At 43.3% G+C, this 25,648-nt stretch overlaps 1 protein-coding gene across 2 annotated transcripts in view; it reads left to right on the top strand.

Moving 5' to 3' along the window:
• The window catches only part of MYOM3 (myomesin 3), a 69,693-nt gene that overhangs the window by 32,565 nt on the left and 11,480 nt on the right, over positions 1–25,648 (top strand). For both annotated transcript variants that reach the window (XM_061596070.1, XM_061596072.1), the window contains 17 exons: positions 1,412–1,595; positions 2,904–3,078; positions 4,310–4,431; positions 5,185–5,372; positions 7,987–8,113; positions 10,273–10,451; positions 12,158–12,272; positions 12,543–12,699; positions 13,856–13,965; positions 16,335–16,379; positions 17,147–17,283; positions 18,349–18,493; positions 20,154–20,213; positions 20,761–20,828; positions 23,211–23,321; positions 24,152–24,239; positions 25,458–25,496. In XM_061596070.1, coding sequence (XP_061452054.1) covers positions 1,412–1,595; positions 2,904–3,078; positions 4,310–4,431; positions 5,185–5,372; positions 7,987–8,113; positions 10,273–10,451; positions 12,158–12,272; positions 12,543–12,699; positions 13,856–13,965; positions 16,335–16,379; positions 17,147–17,283; positions 18,349–18,493; positions 20,154–20,213; positions 20,761–20,828; positions 23,211–23,321; positions 24,152–24,239; positions 25,458–25,496 — 2,050 coding nt within the window. The remainder of the gene's footprint in view (positions 1–1,411; positions 1,596–2,903; positions 3,079–4,309; positions 4,432–5,184; positions 5,373–7,986; positions 8,114–10,272; positions 10,452–12,157; positions 12,273–12,542; positions 12,700–13,855; positions 13,966–16,334; positions 16,380–17,146; positions 17,284–18,348; positions 18,494–20,153; positions 20,214–20,760; positions 20,829–23,210; positions 23,322–24,151; positions 24,240–25,457; positions 25,497–25,648) is intronic.

Below are 25,648 nucleotides of genomic sequence, written 5' to 3'. Positions count from 1 at the left end.
TATATACTGTTTCGTCGGTTTTTTGCAAGTTTTGAACACCTGCTACGAATTTTTTTTAAAAATTAAGCAGTCTTGATTTTCTTTTAATTAATTTAAATTAACAAGGGGTGGGCACACACTTCCAGGCTTGTCTTGGAAATTATCCCAATTGTTCCTAAAATTGGGGGGGGGGGGACATTGGGATATTTTTCCAAGGCGATCCGGGGGTCTTCACCCATCTCCATTGTTCTTCCTCTCTTCCCTTTAATTTGTAGTATTAGCAGCAAAGATGCCTGGAAGGGGGGATGCCTCCCTCATCTCTGCCACTCTGATGCGCTGGGCAAAAATGTAGCAGCCTTTGTGAGGGCTACGCCTCCCACAATCCCTGGCACATTAATACCCTGGGGGTCAGGGTGACAGAGAAGAGAGAGAAAAAAGTGTGTGTGTGTTAGTTGGGGGGGTCCTTCCTTTTATCTTGTTTGCAATGGGCTTTCATGTCCCTTCCAAGTTCATTTCCAAGCCAGGCATGGCAAAACCTGGCCAGCACCTCTAATATTAATCCAGGGCACCCTTTCTTAAAGCAGTTGTGCATTGGCTTTGAACCACAGAGAATGTGTGTCCAACTCCACTGCTTCTGAATACCAGTTGCTGTGAATCGCAAGTGCTCTTGCACTCAGGTCCTGTTTGGAGGCTTCCCGCAAACATCTGGTTGGCCACTGTGAGAAAAGGATACTGGGCTAGGTGGGCCTTTGGTCTGATCCAGCCATAGGGCTCTTCCTATGTTCTTAACCAGTGCACAAGTGTTCCGAGTCAGGGCACGGGCTGTAGCTCAGTGGCTCTGTTGCTGCTTGGCATGCAGAGGGTCCCAGATTCAATCCCCATAATTTCCAGGTCTGGGAATATCCTCTGTCTGAAACCCAAGAGAGACATTGCCAGTCGGTGTGGACAATACTGAGCTGGATGGGACAGGCTCAATATAAAGCGGCTTCCTATGTTCGTACATCAGCACCGCAAGGGCAAGAGATCAGAACTGCACTCTGGCATAGGCCCTGGTCTGGTTGTGCTATTGCAACAGGGTCAGAACAGGAAGGGCAAACTGGCCGTTCGCTCAGTTCTGTGCAGCTTTTGATGTCCTCCATCCAAATTGAAGGTACCCTCCTGGATTTCAGGTAGGATTCCCTCCCAGGCCTGTCTGGAGATGCCGGGGACAAAACCTGTGACCTTCTGCATGCCAGGCAGATGCTCTACCACTGAGCTAAGAACTCTTTCTAGGAGCCTGCCATGGATTTTCTAGATAGGACTGCTAGTCTGGAAGTCTAAAGGCTTGCTATATCCCTTATTCTGGCGTTCAGTTTCTGCTGGGAGATGCCGACTACCACTTCCAGTTTTATAGCACTTAGCCACTGATAGATCACCCTTGTTCTCTTCTCAGTCAATAGCAGGCAGTAAAAGTTGGCAGATGGCTAATCTGGACATCCCAGTGAATTCCACAACATTTGCTGTCTTCAATCTGGCCAAAGGGAAGTCATATTGTTTCCGAGTACGATCTGTGAACAAGTATGGAGTGAGTGAGCCTTCCCTGCCCAGCGAGCCCATCTCATCCGGTGAAAAAATAGGTATTTTTATTTTTAATGACATAAAAGTAAAGTGGGTTTGTTCTGCAAATTAGCAGGCCCTGGACCCTTGCTCTATGTTATAAAAGCACACCAAAGCCCCTTGCAGATGAACCATTTGCAGACAAAGTCAATCTCTGCTAAATAAGGCTGGAATAACATCTTGCTATAACGCAACCCAAGGTCTCCAGCACAGAAAAGAGTGCCAGAAAAATCGGGGGCTTCCCCTTAACGGACTTGTTACATCTCAGTGTATCTTCCTGTACTGTTGTAGCCTAATGGGTTAGGTCCCAACTACCTGAAAGACCACCTCCTCCCCTACAGACCCTCTCAGGTGTTAAGATGGACAAATCTGTCCCTTCTGGCTTCTCTGTTTCTCATTGTTTTAGTCTTATGTTCAGTTCTCCACATTTTCACATCAGTTCGTGATTTTTTAAAAAAGATCCTCATGAATATTCATCAGCATTTTAACACTCATTTCTTATAATACACACCTTTTTCATGCAATGTTGGCCAATATACACATTTTTGCAAGCAATTTCCCCATATAATGCATTTTTGTATATTGTTTTCACTAGTATGTGTCTCTTTATGCACACTTCCCCCTAATATATGCATCTTTGCATATATTCTTTGGTTGGAGAACTGCACTGCAAAATTCAGAGGAGTGTGACTTCCGAAGGACAGGTGCATTTCAGTTCACAGATTGTTTCGGGGAGTAAAAATTGGGTAGGTTTTAGGGATGGGGGAGGAAACCGATTAGGTTCACATTTAAAGCCAAATTTGTCAAATTTGCACTTTCCGAAACAATATGAGAACTGAAACCCAGCCATCCTTCGAAATTTGCACTAACCCAAATTTTGCAATGCAGTTCTTCAACCAAACAATGTTTATGAAAATGCATATATTAAGAGGAAATTTGAATAAAAGTGAATATAGATGAAAATTACATGCAAAAATGCATTAGATGAGGAGAAATAGCTTGCAAAAATGTGCACATTCGTGAAAACTGCAATGTGTTTAGGAGAAATTTGCACTAAAATGATGTAGAATTTTCATGAGGATTATTTTTTAAAAGAATTGCAAAATGCTGCATAAATGTGGAGAACTGAATTTAAGATTGGAAAAAATAGAAACTGAGAGGACCAAAATTGATTCTTTCCATCCCTAGTAGGTTTGCATTAAAATGAGAAACAAATCAAATTTCTCGCCAATCCCTACGTGTGGCAGAACTTGAAGGACCTATCATAGGTTCCAAATTTCTGCTGTTCTTTGCTTATTCCATTTCCCCATGGTTCTTTTTTCATGCAGCTCCCCTCCCACCTCCATCCCAGGTTCTGGCCTTCAGAGATACCAAGGCATCTGTTGTCGTGCAGTGGAGCAAGCCCAAGAAGGGCCAGGAGCCACTTGGCTATTACATCTATTGCCAGGAGGTTGGGACAGATGAGTGGCAAACGGTCAACAATAAGCCTGTCACATGCAATGAGTGAGTGCACTAAGCCATATCCTCTTCCTCTTTTGATCTATGGGGAAGTGAGCCTGATTTGAGGGAGTGGGCTGCATCCTGCCATCCAACTCTGTGATGTTGAAACAGGGGAGAGGGAAATGCCATACTACTTATGTTGGATTGAGACAAGTCAGCGAAACCTAGGTCCCGTTGAAATCACTTGTGAAAAGTTAATGTTAAATATCTCAGAAGTCCCATTTTTCTCAATGGGATCTAAGTGTGACTAACGTACAGTGCAATCCTGTGCATGTATACTCAGAAGTGAGTCTCGCTGAGCTCAATGGGAGCTGCCCAGGACACTGTGATTTACTAGGGGCCCCTCCAGACATCCTTTTTTATTGCACATTAATGATTATTTGTGTTTATGATGGCATCAGGGTGGTTATAAGCAATCATACTTTCAATACTATTTCCACCTGCAAAGGTTTCAGGGTGGACATACTGCTTTGTTTCCAATCAGTGCATGTCCCGTCGCTTCCTGTTGAAATCCTGTATTTTTTCATACCAGGGTGGGTTTTTTGTCCCACTTTTGTTTTGCTGTAGGGCAAAAAGGGACCTCAAGATGGCAATAATGCAGTAACGTTGAGGAAGCATCACAGAACCAGTAGAGTAGTGGCAAATTCAGAAGTGCAGGGTCCCTTCATGTTAATCACAGCTGTGCCCCTTCCCTGTTGTTGTTGTTTTGCTGTGGGGTTGAGAATGAGATCCTTGATAATGCCTAGGAACTAATAAGCATGAAAAAGGAGAGTGTTAGCTACTGAGAAGAGTCTTCTCAGTGTTTGACTCACCTCCCTTCACTTTGATTGGCTCCAATCTGCAGGAAAGGACAAGGAAGCATGTTAGAAGACACTCCCCTTTCATGCTGATTGGGTTGTAGGATGCTGGAGACATAGGGACCCTGCTCCCAAAAGGGTAAAGGATCTAAGACACATACCCCGAGACCCAGCACGTCTACACCCCTGCACAGAATAACTAAAGCAGAATAATGTGTAGATGTAGTCCGGTATAAATCCACTGCTAAGACACTATTATTGTGCCAATGACATGTTGCAGAACACACACAAACCAGTCTGGAGAGGCCTAGCTGAATTAATGGAGACAAATGACAGCACATGGCTGAACGCTGCAAGCACTTTTACAACTGGGTCTGTAGGGTGATCAGAAGGTGCTAAGAAGTAACCATGCAGGGCGGATTTCATTTGGTTGTTAGGTTCACCATTCCGGGGCTCAAAACTGGCAAAGAGTATGTCTTCTGTGTGAAATGTGTCAATGAAGCCGGAGTGGGTGACAGCTCCCCTGAATCAGATCCCATCACTGTTAGACAGGCTATCTGTAAGTATTGTATTATAGGCATGGACAAATCTGTCAGTTTCCAGTTCTCCACATCTCTGCAACAATTTGCCTTTAAAAACAAAATCCTCATGAAAATTCATCAGCATTTTTGTGCAAATTTCTCCTAATAAACACAGTTTTGTATGCAGTTTTGACTAATATAAACATTTTGCAAGCCATTTCCCATAATATAATGCATTTTTGCATGTTAGGTTCACTAAAATATGCATTTTATGCACATTTCGTCGTAATATATGCAGTTTTGTTCATATTGTTTGGTTAGAGAACTTTGCAAAATTCAGAGAAGTCCAAATTTCAAAGGATGGTTGTGCTTTGGTTAGTGTATTGGTTTGAGAAGGGCAAATTAGGTCATTTCTCATTAAATTACAAACAAAATCATTTCTTCCTCCATCCCTAGTTTGTTTATTTGCTTATTACCTTTCCATCCCACCTTTCCTCCATGGAGCCCAAGGTTGCACACATAGTTCTCCCCCTCTTCCTTTTATACTCACACCAACCCTGGGAGGTAAGCTAGGCTGAGAGACTATGACTGCCCCAAGAACACTCAATGATCTTTATGACTGAGTGGGGATTTGAACCCTGGTCTCCCAGGTCTTAGCCTGATGCTCTAACCACTGCACCAATTTGGCTGTGTGTACTCCTTATCTCCAGCAACAACCACAGCTAGAGAGAGGAGCTGCGTGTCAATCAGACTCCAAACTGCCTTTATGTTTTAATTTCTTTCCCATGTAGCTTGTCCATCTGCCCCGCGGGGCTTTGCCTTGCTGAGCTGTGGGAAGGACAACATGACCATAGCTTGGAAGCCTCCCAAACGCAAAGGAGGCACAAAAATCCTGGGCTATTTCCTGGATCAACACGATGTGTCACAGATTGACTGGCATGAGATCAACATTAAGCCAATCACTCAACGAGTTTACACGGTAGGGGTGTTCATAGTATAGTTTGCCTCTGAGGAAGGTGGTAAGCAAGGGAGAGGGAAAGCAGCCATTTCCCTCCTCCCCTATTTGCAGCTGTGAATTTTTATCATTGTTCGCTGTAAAACAAAAATAGTGCCTCCTTATCACTATATTTCTGTGTTGCAGTGTTGGCAGCATAATAGCTGAGCAAAGTAGTGGAGGAGGATCGACCCTCATGGGGAGACCTGATTTGTACTAATTCTAGGACTGGGGCGGGCAGCTATGAGAGAACTAGAAAAGGTCCCCAAATGCAAAAATGTATAGTTGAACACTAAAGTCAGGATCATTCAGACCATGGTATTCCCAATCTCTATGTATGGATGTGAAAGTTGGACAGTGAAAAAAGCGGATAAGAGAAAAATCAACTCATTTGAAATGTGGTGTTGGAGGAGAGCTTTGCAGATACCATGGACTGCGAAAAAGACAAATAATTAGGTGTTAGAACAAATTAAACCAGAACTGTCACTAGAAGCTAAAATGATGAAACTGAGGTTATCATTCTTTGGACACATCATGAGAAGACCTGATTCACTAGAAAAGACAATAATGCTGGGAAAAGCAGAAGGGAGTAGAAAAAGAGGAAGGCCAAACAAGAGATGGATTGATTCCAAAAAGGAAGCCACAGACCTGAACTTACAAGATCTGAACAGGGTGGTTTATAACAGATGCTCTTGGAGGTCACTGATTCATAGGGTCGCCATAAGTCGTAATCGACTTAAAGGCACATAACAACAACAACAACTGTAGCTATTTATCCTAAGTCCTCCACAAGTCAGCAGAGTAGTGAAATTAATTAGAGCTGCTGGCAAGTAACTTTGGGTACAGTCAATTTCACTCAGAAAGAAAACACAGTAAAAATAAAATTTAAAAAGCTAAAAAAAATCACAAACCAATTCCAAAATAACACTGGGAAAATGTATTTCTTATCATTTGCAATACCTAATTGTGCTGGTTTTACTTCTTGGGGGCGAGTTTCTGCTTTTAGGAAAGCACAGCTTGAAAAGGAATGCATCCCTCCTAGAATGGGGTGTCACAAATGTCCCTTTAAGATACCAAAGTTCTTTAGTGCTCCATCAAGTCCAATAGGAGAGATCGTGTCTCCCTTCCGTGGATTCTGAATACACAACCTGTCTTCGATAGTAGTTAACCCTTTGACAGCCCCAGCTCCCAACTTCCCAAGGGTGTTAAGCTCACACCCCTGAAGTATGTCTCCTTCTTGCAATTGGCTGTGCCTTGTGATCTGTCACTCATACCCACCTGGGCACAAAAGACCATAAACATTGATATGGCCCCTGTACTCCTCAACTCCAGCAGCTTCCAAAGGCAGAGGTGGCCCTGAGTTTTGCTATGTTTGTTTGCCTAGTATATGTTTAGATAGGCCAATATTCTGGTTTAGTATTTTTGGTTTGTTTTGATTGAGCCTAATTGTTTTTCCCACTTTTCCTTTTCTTTAAATGCGTCACTGAAATAAACTGCTTAATTGGATTTCTGGCCTGTGTAGATTTCTGGGCAAACGCACAACGGCTGTTTGTCCCTCCTGTATTGCTTAGATCTTCTGGGCTGTTTAAAGTACCTGGAGAGCAAGGGAGGAGGTGGGCTGATGTGGCCAGGCAAGAGACTTGGAATTCAGCTGTTAGTCCCCCTACTCCGAAACAAACTACCATAAGACATTGAAGAGGCCACGGCCCTTACTCTAGGTGACAGATGAGGAGGTGGTTGCAAGCAGAGAGACGCAGGACAAAGTCATCCTTGCTTTTTTTTTTAAAAAAACTTTTTATTGGTTTTCAGAAGACATGCTGAAACAGGTGAAGACAGTTAGTTATCCCCCTTCCTCCAAAAAAACAACCAACATACCTTTTGTATTCTCATTCCCTCCCTGCCTCCCCCCCCTTTTTCCAAAACAAGATACAAGGCTTATTTTCAGCCAAAGTTTAACCCAGAGTTGTATGTGCAGTGACAGAGGATGCCAGTCCTGACTGATCAGCTATAAAAGAAATGAATAGATACCAGATTTCCAAAAGATCATCATTGCTACTTTGGCCATTAAGGGCCCTAATCTGTTTGTCAATTTTTTCCATTAAGGCAACACTTCACACTCTCTGTCTCCAGCTAGATAAATTGACACTATCCAAGTTTTTCCAATTTTGTGTTATCACTTGTCTTGCCACCACCAAGAGGAAAGTTATTGATTCTTTGTGTTTTAAATCCGTTTGCCCTGCAATAAAGATTGTTAGCAGAGCTAACTGTGGCGTGCGTTCAACAGCTTGTTGTTCTGTTAAGCTTATTTCTTCAAATACAGCATTCCAATACAGAGTAATAGCAACACAATCCCACCACATATGATACAGAGTGCGAATAGCACCACATTTTCTCCAACATATGGGTGAGATTTGGGAGCAAATTCCATCCAGCTTCTGCTGTGTTAAATACCATTGGTGTAGTAACTTGATCATATAGGTCACTCTTGCTAACCTTACTAGGTTGACACAGGAGTAAGGTGTTGCCATCCTTCACATGGGGTATTATAATTTTTAGGCAAGCTTTTGGGAAACGCTCTGCATCTCTCTTGATTATGTAGGTCGCTAACCTGGATGAAGGGCACTTCTACGAGTTCCGTGGTTATGCAATGAACATGGCTGGCGTTGGGAAGGTATCGGAACCCAGTGACATTTTCAAGTGTGAGGAGTGGACCATGCCAGAACCAGGTAAAAGTCATAGCTAGGCCATGAGGCCAGCAACAAGGTAAAACCCAGGGCCCATCCATACCTAACCGCAAAATCTGCATTTTCCATATTCCGTTGGTAGCCTCGAGATCCATACATGTCCTGTTTGTGGCTGGGTTATTGTGAAAACCTGATGGTCAAGTATCCATACCTGTGGGCTTTTGTTTTTGTCTAAATTGCTTTAGCATTGGCCAGTCCCCTGAGTCCATCCCTTTTCAGTGATTGGTCCATAACAGTTGTTTGCTTTTCACACTTTGGAAGAGTGCAGAAACGTATATCTTTTTTTTTAATTTCCACGCACGCCCAAGTTTGTGGATGTGCTGTTGGGTGGGAAGGAGATAAGGGGCTTGGCATATGATGGAGGAATGCCCATGGACCGTCTGTTGTAGGAAAGTCTGCGGCATTGCATCCGAGCCCATGGACACTAATGCGCTTATCAGTTTAGGAAAGCATATTGGGTTCTGGGTGGTATTTCTAATGCGGATTTGTTAACACGAAAATCTGTACTAGCTTGCAATGTGATATGGATGATGGTGAATTAATGAAGACACAAAGCAGATTATATAGTCATATGGATGGGCCCCTAGACTGTTAAGCAAGGCACCCAAGCAGAATACCAGTCGCTGAAAACCGTGGGAGGGGAGGGTGCTCTTGTGCTTACGTCCTGCTTGCAGGCTTCCCATAGGCATCCGGTGTGTCTCTGTGAGAACAGGATGTTGGACTGGGTGGGCCACTGGCCTGATTCAGCAAGCTCTTGTGCTCATTTGCAAAGGGCAGCACTTTTTCTGCAGCACCACATGGAAAATATATTCCCTTCCCTTCCCAGCATCTTAGTCTTGTGTGGCAAAGGGCCAACCTCACCCCTTCCTTCCTAGCAATCCTCTGACTGAAGCAACGTGCCTAGACGTTTTGTAAGGAAAATCATTCTACATCATTCCATTAGCTTGCCTGTAATCTGCTTTGAAATACAAGTTCTGTGGTAAATTTCCTGATAAGTAAAAGTTAGCTAGTTAACTCTGTGCTTTTATTGCCCTTTTTAAAAAGCATTTTAAAAGGGGGGAAAGCATTTTCCCATTTCTGAATCTCTGTGCCTTGAGGCTTAAATAAATGTAATAGATTAGAACTCTGTAGCTGAGCCTGAGCTCAGGGCTCTTTCCTGTGATCAGTCTACTGAGTTGTCTTCACAAAGTTTGTGCCAAGGTTATATAATGTCCTTTGTTTATTGAACATTCATTCTGCATTGTTTGCACAGAGCTTAAATATAGACACCACATCAAGCAATTGTTATGGTACACTTTCCAGTGCTTTCCCCCATCAATTTCCCACAAAACATTCAATTTAGGAGTGGGTGATGGTTTCGTTGCGCAAAAGCGCCAAATATACTTTAACTGTGCAACCTAAATTTGCAATCTATGATTGAATCCTACTTCTAAACTTTTTGGTGCTCATGCTAGCCCAGTTTCACAGTATTTTAAAAAGCCTGTCCTTCTCCAGAAGTGTAAACCAAACAACTGAATTGTCTGTGTGTTCAGGCCAAAGCAGATGGTGACAGCACCTGTCCCCAGAGGGTGTCTTGCATCCTGTGCTACCTCATGGGATGGGAGGGTGTTTGAATCTTTTTGTCACAGGAAGCTAGGAAGGACTGGGCAATAGAAAGTGATCCTGGGAGGCAGCATTGGCCATGATGAGACATTGATTGGTGAGCACCTTTAGTCCTTTGAAACCTGGGTGCAAAGGAAGGGCAGCACTTTTGCTGCAACAGTAGGTAAAAACATCTTGCCTTCCCATTTGAAACAGCAGGGGAAGAAGGCCTGACCAGGAAGGTCTGGACAACCAGCCAGGAATCCTAGGAGGCATTCTGGGCAACCAGCCAGGAATCCTGGAATGCAGTTTGGGCTGATGGTGAGGTGTTGATTTGTTGAGCAACCACAATCACAGCAGACCAGTCCCAAGCAGATGGGCCATTGGTCTAGCTACACAACCTCCTTATATCCTAAACTGCTCAAAATGGATACAGCAGCCCTGGCAGGCGAGGGGGACAAATGTCTGGCATTAAAGTAAGGGGCATGCAGGTGCCGGGTCTCTCTTTTTGTACCTTTGTATTTGTACATGCTTTGAAATTCCATCTGCCCTTGAAACAGGACCTCCCTATGATGTCAGGTGTACTGAAGTGAGAGACACATCCCTGATGCTCCACTGGGAGCCACCAGTCTATACTGGAGCAGGTCCTGTCACTGGCTATTACGTGGATGCCTGTGAGGAGGGATCCGACACATGGGAACAACTGAACAAGAAGCCAGAGTCCAGCACCCACATGAAGGTCTCTGTGTTGCATTTCCTGTTCCTTTTTACATCCACATTACAGATGTTGCCGCTCCTGTGACGCCAAGGCCCACTAAAAGTGTTTGTGTGTGTGTCAAACATCTGGCAGGCCACAATGCATGGCTGGAACACAGGAAGCCACCTTATACGGAGTCAGACCATTGGTCTAACTAGCTCAGTATTGTCTGCACTGACTGGCAGCAGCTGTCCATGATTTCAGACAGGGATGGGTTCTCTCCCAGCCCTATCTGGAGTTGCCGAGGATTGAACCTGGGACCTTCTGCATGCAAAGTCTGCGCTCTACCACTGAGCCATAGCCCTCCTCTGGTGGGTTACAGCTGGTTTACGATTGAGTCACGCATTTGATGTGTCTCTGCTAAAAGAGTGTCTGCAGTACAACTGCAAACTGGCTTCATTGTTGTAGTATCTCTCAGCGGGCATTTTAGTTACCGTTGGAGGCTAGGAGCAATCCATGGCACTATTTAAAAAAACAACACCACTACCCTACAATTCTTGGGGAATCCATAAAAGTTAATGCCAGTTCCAGTTTATGAGTACGTGGAAGAGAACATAGGAACCCTGCTGAGTTGTAGCCTAGTCAGTTTACTGATACTACTTCTGGAGCCATAGACCACCTCTGTCCCCTCCCCCTCCCCCTTTTATTTGCTAGTAGGTTTGGGGGAGAAATTCAATTCAGTTTACATTTAAAGCTGAATTTATGAAATCCGCACTTTCAAAAAAAAATATGAGAATTGAAACCCAGCCATCCTTTGAAATTTGCAGTTATCCGAACCTTGCAATGCAGTTCACCAACCAGACATATGGTAATGCATATGTTAGGAGGAAATGTGCTCAGAATGCATTGGTAAAAACAACATATAAAGATGCATTCTGTTTGGATGAATTGATTGCAAAAAATGTGTGCGTTAATCAGAACTGCATACAAAAATGTATTTATTAGGAGAAATTCACACTAAAATGCTTAAGAATTTTCATTCTGTTAGGATAAACTGATTGCAAAAGATGTGTGCGTTAATCAAAACTACATAAAAAAATGTATTTGTTAGGAGAAATTAAGCACTAAAATGCTGAAGAATTTTCATGAGGATTTTTTTTAAAAAAAATGCAAATTGCTGCAGTGCTGTGGAGAACAGAATTTAAGAATTAAAAAATGAGAAACTGAGAGAACCGAACTTAACAGAGCCTTCCATCCCTATTTGCTAGTATACTTTAAAAGAAGGGTGGTGAACCAAAAGTGGGGGAGGGAAGCCTTATTCTTACCCTGGAAAAAGTTCTCATCTTGTGGCACAGCACCATGACAAGAAGGTCTTAGAGACTCGGGGGACAAGAAGGAGCTCTAAGACCTTCCTGCCATGGTGCTGGGCCAGAGGGAGAAGCGAGCTTCCCTGTCCCTGTTTTTCCACTCTATCACACCGCTGGGCTGGTGGAGAAAAATGCTGTTTGTCAACTACAGAGCAGAACTGGGGTAAGAAGAGGGGATATTTCTGAATGAGTGTGTGTGTGTGTGTGTGTTGAGTGCATTTGTGACTGTGATGTCCACCTCTGGCATGTAACCTCTGGCTGTTACAAAAGGAAAAATGAATGGGGAGGGTAGAGGAAAGCAAACATTGGAGCTGCTGCACCTCTGGCATGTTACCTCTGACTGTTACTTGCTCCTTTTTTATTATATTTTTTTCTCAATAGTTGTCTGATCTGGAGACAGGAAAGTGCTACATTTTTCGAGTACGGGCCCTGAATAAGGCAGGGGTTGGTCCACCCTCCTTGCCATCAGATCCTGTGATAGTAAAAACCAAACCAGGTACAAAGCTTCTGTTCTGTTCTACCCTGCCTCTCTCCCCTTTTTCTCTTAACGTTTCTATTGTTTCCACTTTTCTGATTTCTTGGTTTCTTCTTAACATTCTTAACAGAGGCCTGCATCTCCTTGGAGAGAGGCTGGGCCAGCAGACTGAGACTGATTTGAGTTGTGTAGTCCAAAACACCAGGAAGCAAGGAGAAAAGGTGTTGAAATTGTTGTTTCTTTAATTGTGTTGAAAAATAACCTCTCCCCACCCATCCCTCTCTTTTGCAGGTACTAAAGAAATCGAAGTTGGGGTAGATAAAGAAGGATTTATCTATATGGCCTTTGAGGCACCGGAAATAGTTGACACCTCAGAGTTTATCTGGTCCAAGGATTATGAAGGACCTCCAAATCCTGACAGGGTCCAGATTGTAAACAAAGATGATAAGTAAGCTTGCAGTGTGAACTTGCTTGGGTTGCCAACTTCTTTATTGGGTCTGCTCTTGTGCTGCTAAAAGCAGCCCAACATACAAAAATGTAGCTTTTCTCTGTCACTTTATCTCAATGCCAGGCAAATGTCCTGGGGAATTGTAGCTCTGTGAGAGGAATAGGGGTCTCCTCACGACTCTCAGCACTCTGAAGATTCTTTGGGGGAAGCCATGGCTGTTCAAAGTGGTATAAGAGTTATTTGAATGTACGGTGTGGCCACAGACATTGTTGTAAAACACACTGTGTGAAAAGAAAACACTTCCATAGACTCCATGAGTGCGTAGCTCAAGGGTGGGGGACCTTTTCTGGCCAGAGGGCCAGATCTTCGTCTCCCCAACCCCTGGCAGGCCAAGGTTGACATGTGGGTGGGGCTGCCCCCTGTCAATCACCTGATGTCATAGTGATGTCAGGTAATGTTTTCCTTTGAAGCCCTGATTTTTGCAACTTCAAAGTGAACTGCAGGGCTTTCAAACATGGACAGGATTGAAGGCACACTCCAGTCAGCAAAAGAGTGAATGGGAGTGGACCTTCAATTGCACCACCACCACTGAAGTTCCACCTATAATCACTAAATCTTATTCAGCCACCTCTCTGGCTTCTGAAATTGCAGCATTGCCCTAACACTAAGAATATTAGAAGAGCCTTGCTGCTGGATCAACCCAGAGGCCCATCTAGTCTAGCATCCTGTTCTCATAGTAGCCTACCAGATGCTTATGGGAAGCCCACAAGCAGGACCTGAGCCCAACAATGCTCTCCCCACCTGCGATTCCCGGCGACTGCTATTCAGAGGCATACTGCCTTCAACAGTGGAAGTAGAAACATACCTTTATAGCACTTGGGTCCTGCTTGCGGGCTTCCCCCAGGCACCTGGTTGGCCACTGTGAGAACAGGATGCTGGACTAGATGGGCCACTGGCCTGATTCAGCAGGCTCTTCTTATGTTCTTATGAGAGCTAGAAACATGTTTTAACAAATAAAAAGTGAGGTTCTTGGGAAAGCTGAATTCTGTAAGTGTTACATATTCTGTGCTTTTCCTGTGTGATTCTTAAAGCCCTCATAACTACAGCTGGGCAGATATGCCTTAATTTGTGTGTTTGCGTTTTCTTTCCTTTTAAGATCAAAGCTCATTTTGAAATATGCCACCGAAAGAGATCTCGGAACATACTCAGTAGAGGTAACTGACACTGATGAAGACATTTCTGCCAGTCATGTTTTAACCCAGGAAGGTAAATAATCTATCCTTTTTTCTTTTTTAAAAAAAGGGGATTTCTGCATGTTTAAAGGATCAGACATAAATTCCTCCCAAGTTACTGGGTCTGAAATTGTCTGTTGTGTGAGTATCATCCATCCTCTGTGCTGGAGGTAATGCCAAATGCTCCTGGAATCTTGGAGATTGAGCCTGATTCTCTTCTGTTCTGCAAAGCTGTCCCTTTTTCACATGAAAAAGAGGTCTCCGTGCTGATTGGTCAAGAAGTTCTCTTCCTGTAGCTCCACAAAGACATCTCCTCAAAGAAAATGAAATCATGCATGCTCAGGAAGTCTCCAGCATGTGGTTACTTTGGTTTCAAAAGGACATTGCGCATTGTCCTTGCACAACTTGTGACCCACCAAACTGAACTCAGCTCACCAGCCATGACAGGCAGCCCACCAGGGGGCTTCATTTAACTCCTGTTTTGGTTGCCAGTCCAGAACTGCAAGGGTAGGAGAGGTTGGCAAGCGGCAAGCGGCATGCAGCAGGCCGCTGTACGTGGCTGGCGAACTATACATGGCTTGGTGGGTTTCAAGTAGGGATAGGGGAGAAATTCAATTCAGTTCTCATTGCAAGCCAAATTTATCAAATTTGCACCATCCAAAACAATCTGAGAACCGAAACACACAGCTATCCTTCAAAATCTGAACTTGTCCTAATTTTGCAATGCAATTCTCCAACTATGCAATGTTTGCAAAAATGTGTATGTTAGGGGAAAGTGTGCATGAAAATGCATATATTAGTGAAAATACCATGTGAAAATGCCTTATATTCAGAGAAATCACTTGCAAACATGTGTACGTTAGTCAAAACAGCACACAAAAATGTGTGTACTAGGAGAAATTCCCACTAAAATGCTGGAGAATTTTCAGGATAATTTTTTTTTAAAAAAATTACAAATTGCTGCAGAAATGTTGAGAACTGAATTTAAGGTGAGAAAAGTGAGACCCAGAATGGACAGATCCCTTCCATCCTTGGTTGCAAGTGAGGCAGTCGAAGGCAATGCAGTTCGAGGGGGGCAACATCATCATGGGGACATTGCCCCCGAACACCCCAGACCAGGTATACAGAACCTCCACCCCGTGAGCCGAATAAGGCTCTCCTGGCCCCTCTCTCCATCCCTTGGGACTCCTGCCTGGCCATGCTACGTCCCCTCTCCTAGGCCGCTCCTTGCTCTGTGTCCTCTTTGGATGCTTTTACCTGGCTGGAATGTTGTTTTCCTCTTGCTTTCCTGGGTGGGTGATGGAGAGATGGAGGCATTGTATGTTAATGAAGCTATGCCTTTGGGATGTGATAAGGGTCGTATCTATTGCCCCAGCCTTTACTGGTGTGTGGAGCCTGGAAGGTAGCCCATAAGGGTGGAAGGCTTAAAAAGACTTCCCGGTGTAGACACTCTGCTAATAGCATCTGCTAGGGATGGAAGGATCTGCTCATTGCCTTTCTCTCAGTTTCCAATGTTAAATTCAGTTCTCCACATTTCTGTCGAATATTTTTTTTAAATCCTCATGAAAATTCTTCAACATTTTAGTGCAAATTTCTTCTGATAAATGCATATTAGTATGCAGTTTTGACTAATGTGCTTATTTTTGCAGCAGTTTCTCCTATTTGCGTATGTTATTTTCACCAATATATTCATTTTTATACATACTTGACCCTAATATATGCATTTTTGTACATATCGTTTGCTAGGCAGATTGCATCACAAAATTCAGATAAGTGTGAATTTCGAAGGGTGGCTATGTTTCAGCTCTCCTTTTGTTTCAGAAAGTGTGGATTTGATTGTTTGGGTTTTAAATGCAAACTGAATCAAATTTCTCCCCCATGCCCAGTGTCTGTTAATTTCTTTTACTAGTCACTGAATTGGCTACTTCACAAGGCTATATCAAAAATCCCCCCATCCTTTTCTTCACCCAGTAGCCATTTGACAACAGAACCAAAGGATTTCCATCTGCCAGGAAGAGGATTGGTGTGTGCATTAAATTAATGGCAGGCTATTGCCTTGGCTTCGTGTCCCAAATGTAAGGCCTGCTTCTGTTTCTGGGTACAGATTTGTTCTCTGCTGCCCCAGAAGGTAGGACTAGGTCTAATGGTTTTAAGTTGCAGGAGCGTAGATTCAGATTGGACATTAGAAGGAACTTCTTGACAGTAAGGGCAGTTCGGCAATGGAACTGACTGCCTAGGGAGGTGGTGGGATCCCCTTCGCTGGATGTCTTCAAGCAGAGGCTGGACAGCTATCTGCGGGAGATGCTCTAGCTGTGGATTTCCTGCTGTGAGCAGGGGGTTGGACTCAATGGCCTACAAGGCCCCTTCCAACTCTATGATTCTATGATTCTTTGTGCTTTTCAGAATTGGACAAGCTGCGGAAGATCAGCCACGAGATTCGAAACCCCCGTAAGTTGTCATTTTAAATATAGTATGCAACTTTGCTGCTACAAACAGTGCCCACAGTGATATACAGACACAAGGATAAAAATAATTACAATATTTTAAAACTCCAAGTGCTTTTGCTATTTATAGTATATTTCTGTGTATTTTCTGTTTGTCAGTTTTAGATTTGTTGTGTAGGCCCAGTTTGCACAGAAAGCTAAGCCAAACCATGACTAAGTGTGAATGCAAACATGTGGGTACTTTGTGTCTGCTTTGCTCCTCCCCCAGCTACCAAGAGCTAAACCATGGTTTGACTTAGCATTGCATCTGATCTGAGGGTCATGGCTTATTGTGCTCCAAACTACAAGCTGTAAGAAAGGTTTGTTCTTGACTTAGCGTTCATGGTTTGCCTAGAGAAGACAAACCATGAACTTGGTCCTGCCTACCACCAATGTGCAGGCCCTGCCAGATTACCCTCAAGGGAATGCAACCCATTACAGACAAGAGGCTGCTGATCGCTGCAATATTGGCTGCCTCTGGAAATGCCTATTTCTTAGGAAAGCACACATAAACATATGAAGTTGCCTTATACCAAGGTTTCAGAGACGGGTCTACATATTCCTTTTAATTGGAGATGCCAGGGATTGATCCCACCACTGAGCTTAAGCTCCTCCCCAATGAGGAAGCCATTTAATCAGCTCATAATCCATCAAATATACAAGCTCATGCTGAGTCTCACTGTTCAGCCTCAGAGTCCAATAACCTATCACGTCGTCTTCTGTTCCCTTCAGTGATTGAGCTGATATCTGGATGGAACATTGATGTTCTGGAGAAAGGGGAGGTGCGGCTGTGGCTGGAGGTTGAAAAGCTCTCCCCAGAGGCAGAGCTGCACTTGGTTTTCAACGGGAAGGAGCTTTCAAGCACACCGGTGAGTTTCCCATCTTCTCAGTGGGAAGTGAGTGGACAGCGTTGTATTTTTGCCACTCCAGTCTGCTATTGTTGACTGTTCCGCTTTCTATTTGTAAGAAGGTTGGAGGGAGAGGCTGAGTGGCTAAATATATATATAAAAAAATGAGGTGGCTTCCTCTTAATGGAATCCCCCACCCCTGGGCAGAGCCAGCGCTACCATTAGGCAGAGAGAAGCAACTGCATCAGATGATGGATGCCAACGGATGGGGAATGATGGCAAGGTGTTGAAGGGCAGTGCTGTGTGTGCTATCCAGCCTGCCCTACATCTCCCTAAGCTATCCTGCTGCGCTCAGATAAAGTGGTCCATAACATTCAGCTGCCAGTCCACTCACTTTCTGTAGGCACCATCTTATTCTTCTCCTCAGGCAGCAAAATATCTTGGGCTTGTCCTGCCCCTAAGAATCCTGCCAGGCCCTTTCTCTTCTGGCCTTCAGGATGCTACAAAGGCCTTTTCTTAATTCTGAAGCCTTGACACAGAGGAGGGGATGATTACTTAATATTCCTGTGGTTGTGTTCTGCTGTGTGGATTTTTTAAGATTGTGTTGTTTGTAGGGATGGGGAGAAATTAGATTCAGTTTGCATTTGAAGGCAAATTATCAAATTTGCACTTACCTTAACAATATGGGAACTGAAATACAGCCATCCTTCAAAATTTGCACTTTTCTGAATTTTGCAATGCAGTTCTCCAATGTTTACAAAAATGCAAATGTTAAACAAAAATATGCATAAAAGTGAATATATTAGTAAAAACAACATACAAAAATGCATTAATGCTTGCAACAATGTGTACATTAGTAAAACATGAATACAAAAATGTGTTTATTCACACAAAAATGCTGATGAATTTTCAGGTGGTTTCTTTTCAAAAATATTGCAAATTTCTGCAGAAACGTGGGGAACTGAATTTAAAAATAGAAAAATGAGAAACAGAGAACTGAAATGAACAGATCCTTCCATCTTTACTTGTTTTATTCCTCGCCAACCATCTTTTCCTTTGCTAACAGTTTTCCCCCTTATTATTTAGTCACATAAGATCAATTTTGACAGAGCAAATGGCCTTGTGGAACTGATCATCCAGGACTTCTGTGAAGATGACAAGGGGACATACACAGCCCAGCTGAAAGACGGCAAAGCCCAAAACCAGTTTACTTTGGCTCTGGTCAGGGATGGTATGTTGACAGTCAGGAAGCAACAGAGAGCTGCTTCAAACATTTTTTCTTGCTGTGGATCTTGAGTTTCTTGTCAATGTCAATGAGTTCCTTGTCAACGACCTGTGCTGGCTGGGTCTGATGGAAGTTGTAGTCTAAAACAGCTGGAGGGCACCAGGTTGGGGAAGGCTGCTTTTAAATGCTTATCAAGTGCCTGATCTTGATGCCGCAGGAAGGGAACAGCTCTTAAATAGCTAACGAAGTGGGGACTTGGGGATCAGGTGTGGAAAATCTTCAGATTTGAAACTCAGGATCCAGCTTCATGATGATGGAGATTAGCTGGTGGAGCTCTTGCTGATCTGCACCATGTCAGATTGGAAGTGAAGAATTGCATGTTGGAATGCTCCTGTATATTCTAAAAGTTCAGAAAAGCAGCATCTTGGGGAAAGGGCTAAACTAGAACTCTTCTCCCTGATTTGCTAGTTTTCTATGTGCATGAAAGTTTTTCCATTCAAGCAAGTCATCTCCTACTACCAATCCAAGGTGATGAAGACCAGCAAGGAGCTCATCATGTGCTTGTCCTGACCATAAGGCCTGTCTCTGAGTTTTGGTTCAATCCAAGAAACCACCCAGTAGGGATGTGGGAGAAATTCAATTCAGTTTGCATTTATTGGCAAATATACCAAATTTTTCAGTGCAGTTCTCCAGCCAAGTAATGCGTACAAAGATGCATGTACTAAGCTGAAACATGCATATAAATGCATATGTTAGTAGGAAAAACCAGAGCTTGGAAAAGTTACTTTTTTGAACTACAACTCCCATCAGCCCCAGCCAGTTCAAAAAAGTAACTTTTCCAAGCTCTGGGAAAAACATACCAAAATGCATTATGTTAGGGTAAATGTTGGGTGCCACAAGGTACCATCTTGTCCCCTATGCTGTTTAACACCTATATGAAGCCCTTGGGAGCAGTCATCAGGAGCTTTGGGGCGAGGGGTCAGCAGTATGCTGATGACACCCAGCTCTATTTCTTTGTAACACAGCCTTTCCCAACCAGTGTGCCTCCAGATGTTGTTGGACCACAACTCCCATCAGCCTCAGCCAGCATTGCCAATGGCTGAGGCTGATGGGAGTTGTGGTCCAACAACATCTGGAGGCACACTAGTTGGGAAAGGCTGCCGTAACATCTGAATCAGGAGAGGCCGTGCAAGCCCTGGACCACTGCCTGGACTCGGTGGTGGGCTGGATGAGGGCCAATAAACTGAGTCTGAATCCTAGCAAGACGGAGGCGCTGTGGGTTGGTGGTTCCCGAGTTCAGATAATTGGTCAGTTGCCTGCTTTGGATGGGGTCGTACTCCCTCTGAAAGAGCAGGTCCGTAGTCTGGGGGTGGTCCTGGATCCATCTTGGCCCAGGTGACCTCAGTGGCTAGGAGTGCCTTTTACCATCTTCAGCTGGTGAGACAGCTGCAGCCATTTCTGGACCCGGATAGCCTGACCACTGTTGTCCACGCACTGGTAACCTCTAGACTGGATAACTGTAATGCGTTCTATGTGGGGCTGCCCTTGAGGTTGGTCTGGAAGCTGCAGCTAGTGCAAAATGCAGCGGTGAGACTGCTCACTGGAGCAGGGTATCACCAACATGTCACCCGCATACACTGATCCAATAATGCGTTTGTTCTTCCAGACTTTGATAAGCTTAAAGCAGAGGTTGATGCCAAGAAGAGAGAATGGAAGAAAAAGCATGGTAAGATCCCCTTGTGGTCATTGCCTAGGCCTGGCTTGAAAAGCTGCATTCGTGGCCAAAGTGATCATCCATAAAGTGCATCTCTGGGGTGGCGAGTGGAGGAAGCAAAACCATAACAAATTGTATTTGATGGCATGGGGCAATGTAGGACAAGGGTCAAGATTAACGTTAAAAGGTTGACACCCAATTTTTAACAGTGCGGCATACTTCAGAGATGGTCCCAAAGCTGGATACATGTTTGTAGAATGGTGTGGATAGGGAGGTGAACAAGAAGTCCAAGATGGCTTCCTTTGTGGTTCCTTGGCTGTAGGGACATAACCGGGGTGGGGTCAGTGGGTGCACCTCCCATCCTGGACTCCTGATTCTCTTCACCTATGAATTTTTCAAACCCAGGTGTTTTTTTTTTATTTGTAGCATTTTTATTGAGAACTCTTGCTTAAAATAGGAAAATATCTAATTTAAATTACATCCTTCTACCACATCCCCATTTGTGTTCAGTTTTATTTATTGATCAAGATGATGTAGATTGCTTCTTTCCACTTGACAGGTCCTCATTTTGTTGAACAACTGCAGTGGAAGGTCACTGAGGACTGTGAAGTCCTGTTGACTTGCAAGGTAAATAGCAGGATCCTGCACATTTGGTGGTATTTTTAAAAAAGGAAACGAAAAGGAGGAGAAACAAGACCCACAGTTAATCATCAGCTAAGAGAGCAGTCCTAACTATGTCTAATCAGAAGTAAGTCCTACTGAATTCAGTGGGCTTACTCTCAGGTAAGTGGGTTTAGGGTTGCAGCCGAACGTTTTGCATACCAAAGTTGCAAAATCTTTAATTAATTAATTAACAAAACTTATGTAGCTTTGATTGTAACAAAACCTTGTCTAAGCGGTTCACAAGAAATATTACAATTATCAATAAAAACAGCTAAAAACAAGTAATTAAAAACATTTAAAAGACCATTAAAATCAGCAGCAGAGATTTGAAAAAGTCAGCATACACGTGCCTGGATACAGAAATGTTTTAAGGAGGTACCATAAATAATATAGAGAAAAAGCCCACCTAATGTCAATAGACAGAGAGTTCCAAAGTGTAGATGTTAGAGACGATTTCTTACGAGTGCGTATGTAGTATCATGTGGCACATGTGGCAATGCCAGTTCCACAGATGGAAACAGTTGAGTGGACACATATAGGGTAAGGAATCCTGCAGTGTTCTGCTTTGTGGTCACAGTTAACCAAACAAATCTATCCCCACAATCTCAGCCCTGTTCCCATTTTGCCAGAGGCTGTGGACCATTGGTACAGCAGTGCCTTTTGAAGTGCCCCTGTAGCCATGGCCTCCAGGAGAATCCAACAATGCAGGCAGCTGTATCGATCCATTATTTATTTATTTATAAATATATTTGTATACCACTATTTCATTTAAAAACATCAAAGCGGTTTACAAGTTAAAAACAACAACCATACAATAAAAACCATTAAAATACAATAAAAACAAACATAAACCGCAAAAAGCCATCTTCTTAATTGCCTGCATAAGCCTGGTGGAAAAGAAAGGTGCAGGTGTTTAAAGGTTAAAACAGAAGGTGCCTGCTGAATCTCTGGTGGCAGAACATTCCAGAGAACTGGAAGGCTCCATTTCATGTCAATGTCAAATGAGCCTCGCCAACTTGGGGGACGACCAGAGCCACTCCTGCAGATGTTCTCTGTGATCAAGCTGAGATATAAGGGTTCAGGCGATTCCTAAAATACTCTGGACCTAAGTTGTTCAGGGCTTTGTAAATTAATACAATGACCTTGAACCTGACCTTGGTAGTGGATGGGCAGCAATATAGAATTACTTATTATTCATCCATCAAAGAGCAGCAGTACCAGATTTATTAGCATCAGCCTGACTGCAAATAGTTTCCTGGGTAAATGCTCCACTGAACTCTGTTGCTCACTTCTGGCTGCAAAGGTTCAACTTGTAAAACACATTGAGCTTTTACAAAAGAATGTCCGTCTCCTAAAATACAACTGTAAGCTTTAAAATAGAAATGCAAGCCATATTTTGTTTGTTAGTCAGTTTATATTTAATAAAATGTATATCTCACTTGATTGTAATAAAACCTCAAAGTGGCTTATAAAATAAAAACAAAAACAAAACATTAAACTTGTCAATAAAAGACCGTTAAAACAGTTATTTAAAAACATTAAAAATCTAATAAAAATCAACAATAAGCTAAAAACATAACACATGTAACTTCTACATGTCTGGATAGGCTTGCCTAAAACAAAAATATTTTAAGCAGGCGCCAAAAAGAGTACAGCAGAGGCGTCTGCCTGGTGCCAATAGGCAGGGAATTCCAAAGTGTAGGTGCTGCTACACGAAAAGAACAATTTCTTACAATTGTGAAACATGTATTATGTGGCACCAGTGAAAGTGCCAGTTCTGAAAATCAAAGCAGTCAAGTGAGCGCATATGGGGTAACGTAATCCCGCAAGTAAATTGGTTCCAAGCTATATGCTAATAGTAACATCTTGAACTTGATCCAGTAGCACATTGGCGACCAGAGTAGTTCTGTGAGCAAAGGTGTAATATGTCTCAATCCTGTCAGCAGCTGTGCTGCAGCATTCTGCACTAACTGCAGCTTCTGGATCAAGCGCAAAGGAAGCCCTGCATATAGTGAATCTTGCAAAAGAGCTGCACAAAGTTAAGATTTAAACAGCTAACATAAAGTAGGCATCCCATCAAAGAAAAACAAAGAAGTATCTAAGTTTTTTCCCTCATTCTCTGACTTCCTATATATTAATCTGTCACAAACTAAAGTTAAACTTGAAAGCCTCGTTATCACCTCATTCATCTGCTCATTTAAGATCACCCAGGAATGGAATTCCCCAGCAGGGCTGGCATTGGGGATGCTGTACCAATGGAGCAAGGAGGGGTTACTTTCTGCATTGCTTCCCCCTTTCCTGCGTTCTAGTAAACCTCCTACCCTCCTGCTCATTTCCTTTCTGCAGGCGGCAAACATGAAGAAGGAGAGCACCTTCCAATGGTTCTTTGATAACAAACCTCGCTCGGATGGTCAGTACGATCCAAAGACAGGAGCTGGAGTCCTGTGGATTAAGAAGGTAAAAGGTGGACACTGACCAATTGGGCCAGTCATGTCCATGTCGGGGTTAAAATGGATATAGACGCAACTCATTCAAATGGGGAGCGAGGGAAGGAAAACTTATTAAATTTCCTGACTGTTAGAGCCATATGACAATGGAATCAATGACCTAGAGAGGTAGTGGGCTGTCCGACACTGGAGGCATTCAAGAGGCAGCTGGACAGCCATCTGTCAGGAATGCTTTGATTTGGATTCCTGCATTGAGCAGGGGGTTGGACTTGATGGCCTTATAGGCCCCTTCCAACTCTACTATTCTATGATTCTATGATACTCATCAACAGAGTTGATGCATATATTAGTGAAAAGAGTATATTGGGTCTATTAGGGAAAAAAGCTTTACAATGCTGTGTATATTAGTCAAACTTGCATAAAAAGATGTGTATATTAGAAGCTCACACAAAAAAACTGCTGAATTTTCATGAGGATTTTTTTAAAAAACAAACAAACCCAGAAACTGATGTAGAAATGTGGACAGAGCTGAACTGAGAAACTTTAGAGAAACGGAAATGGCCTGATTTGTCCATTCCTACCAGGTGTACTTTCATCCAAAGTCGTATAATTCAGTTCCTACTGTGGGCTAACCAGATTCAAAGAGGCCAGGACTACGTACTCTTCAATAGCTGTACAGAATAATTTAATCAAAGGCTACTTCACTCGTCACAGCACTGCAGTGCTGCCAATGGGTGCACAGATAAAGATGGCTCCCAAGAATCTGATCCTCTATTGAGTCTGATCACCCTACGTATCACTGATGTTTTTTCAGTTGTTGATATATATGTATTTTCCTAGTTTGCCAAAGCAGATAAGGGAATATACAAAGCTGAGGTTTCTGATGACCGAGGGCAAGATATAACTCAACTTGATCTTACTAAGGAAGGTACGATTCTTTTTACTCACTGGGCAGGACATCTTGTGTCATTTTATTTGTTTAGGCACATGCCGGGATGCGCACAGTTCATGCAAGACCAGCTGACCAGGTGTATCAGGCCTCCCTATGGCCCCACATGAAATAGAGTATGCCCAAGAATGCCCTCAACATTCCCTTAGGGCTGCGCAGTGCTGGGCAAGATTGGCAATGAAGGGCAAGCTGTCTTTCAGGGAAGCTTGTCCACCATAACTGATCTTCAGTGTGATATAATTAGAGATGGGGGGAGAAGTTTGGTTCAGTTTGCATTTAAAGGCAAACCTACCTAATTCACACTTCCTGAAACAATGGGCAAACCATAACTCAGTCATTCTTTTGAAAAGCGCATTTCTCTGCATTTTGCAGTGAGGTTCTCAATGTGTTAAATATGCAGATGCTAGAGCAGCCTTTTCCAACTTTTGGGTCTCCAGATGTTGCTGGACTATAGTTCCCATCATTTCTGGCCATTGGCTATGCTGGCTGGGGCTGATGGGAGTTGTAGTCCAGCAACCTCTGGGACTCAAAGGTTGGGAAAGGCTACGCTAGAGGAACGTGTGCATTAAATGCATATATTTGTGAAGATAATGAACATTAGGGGAAATTGCTTGCAAAACGGTTTATGTCAGGCAAACTTGTGTACATTGGGAGAAATTTGCAATAAAATGCTGGTGGAATTGTCATGAGGCGTTTTGTTTTAAAAATGTACAAACTGCTGTGAAAATGTGGAGAACCATACTTAAGATTGGAAAAATGGAGAAACTGAGAAAAATTAACAGATTCATCCATCCCCATGCTGGCTGGGGCTGGCGGGAGTTGTACTCCAAAGCACCTGAAGGGCACCAGGTTGGCATAGGCTGGGCTATAGTGTTGCATTAGGACCGTGCAGACCAGGGTTCAAATTCTCATTCAGCCATAAAGCTCACTGGGTGACTTCGGCCTATCCTTCTCTCTTGGTCTAATCTACCCAACCAGGATTATTGCATGAAGAGAAGGAAAGAGGAATTGTGTACACGACTCTTTACCAATAGCCATGCTGGCTGAGGGTGATGGGAATTGTAGGCCCAAACATCTGACGGGCACCAGGTTGATGAGAACTGATGCACAGTTCGAAAATGTTGCGGCTCTGATTTGTTTGCTATGTGTTATTGCTGTTGTTTACTGCTTGAAAAAAATATTAATTGTATTTTCCAGCATTTGACGACATCCTCAGGGAACTTGCCAGGATCAGTGGTAAGCTGTTTACTCCGAAGCTCACATTCTAGTGACGATAATGCTATATGAAAGATTCAAGTAGATGTGATACATCCGCCTTGCTGAAGCTAAGCAGCTTTGGCTCTGGTTGGCCCCTGGATGGGTGACCTCTGGGAAGCACACATGCGTCT

This window comes from Rhineura floridana, chromosome 15, assembly GCF_030035675.1.
Source record: "Rhineura floridana isolate rRhiFlo1 chromosome 15, rRhiFlo1.hap2, whole genome shotgun sequence".
NCBI classification, from domain to species: Eukaryota; Metazoa; Chordata; class Lepidosauria; order Squamata; family Rhineuridae; genus Rhineura; species Rhineura floridana.
This window is presented reverse-complemented; position numbering and strand designations above follow the sequence as displayed.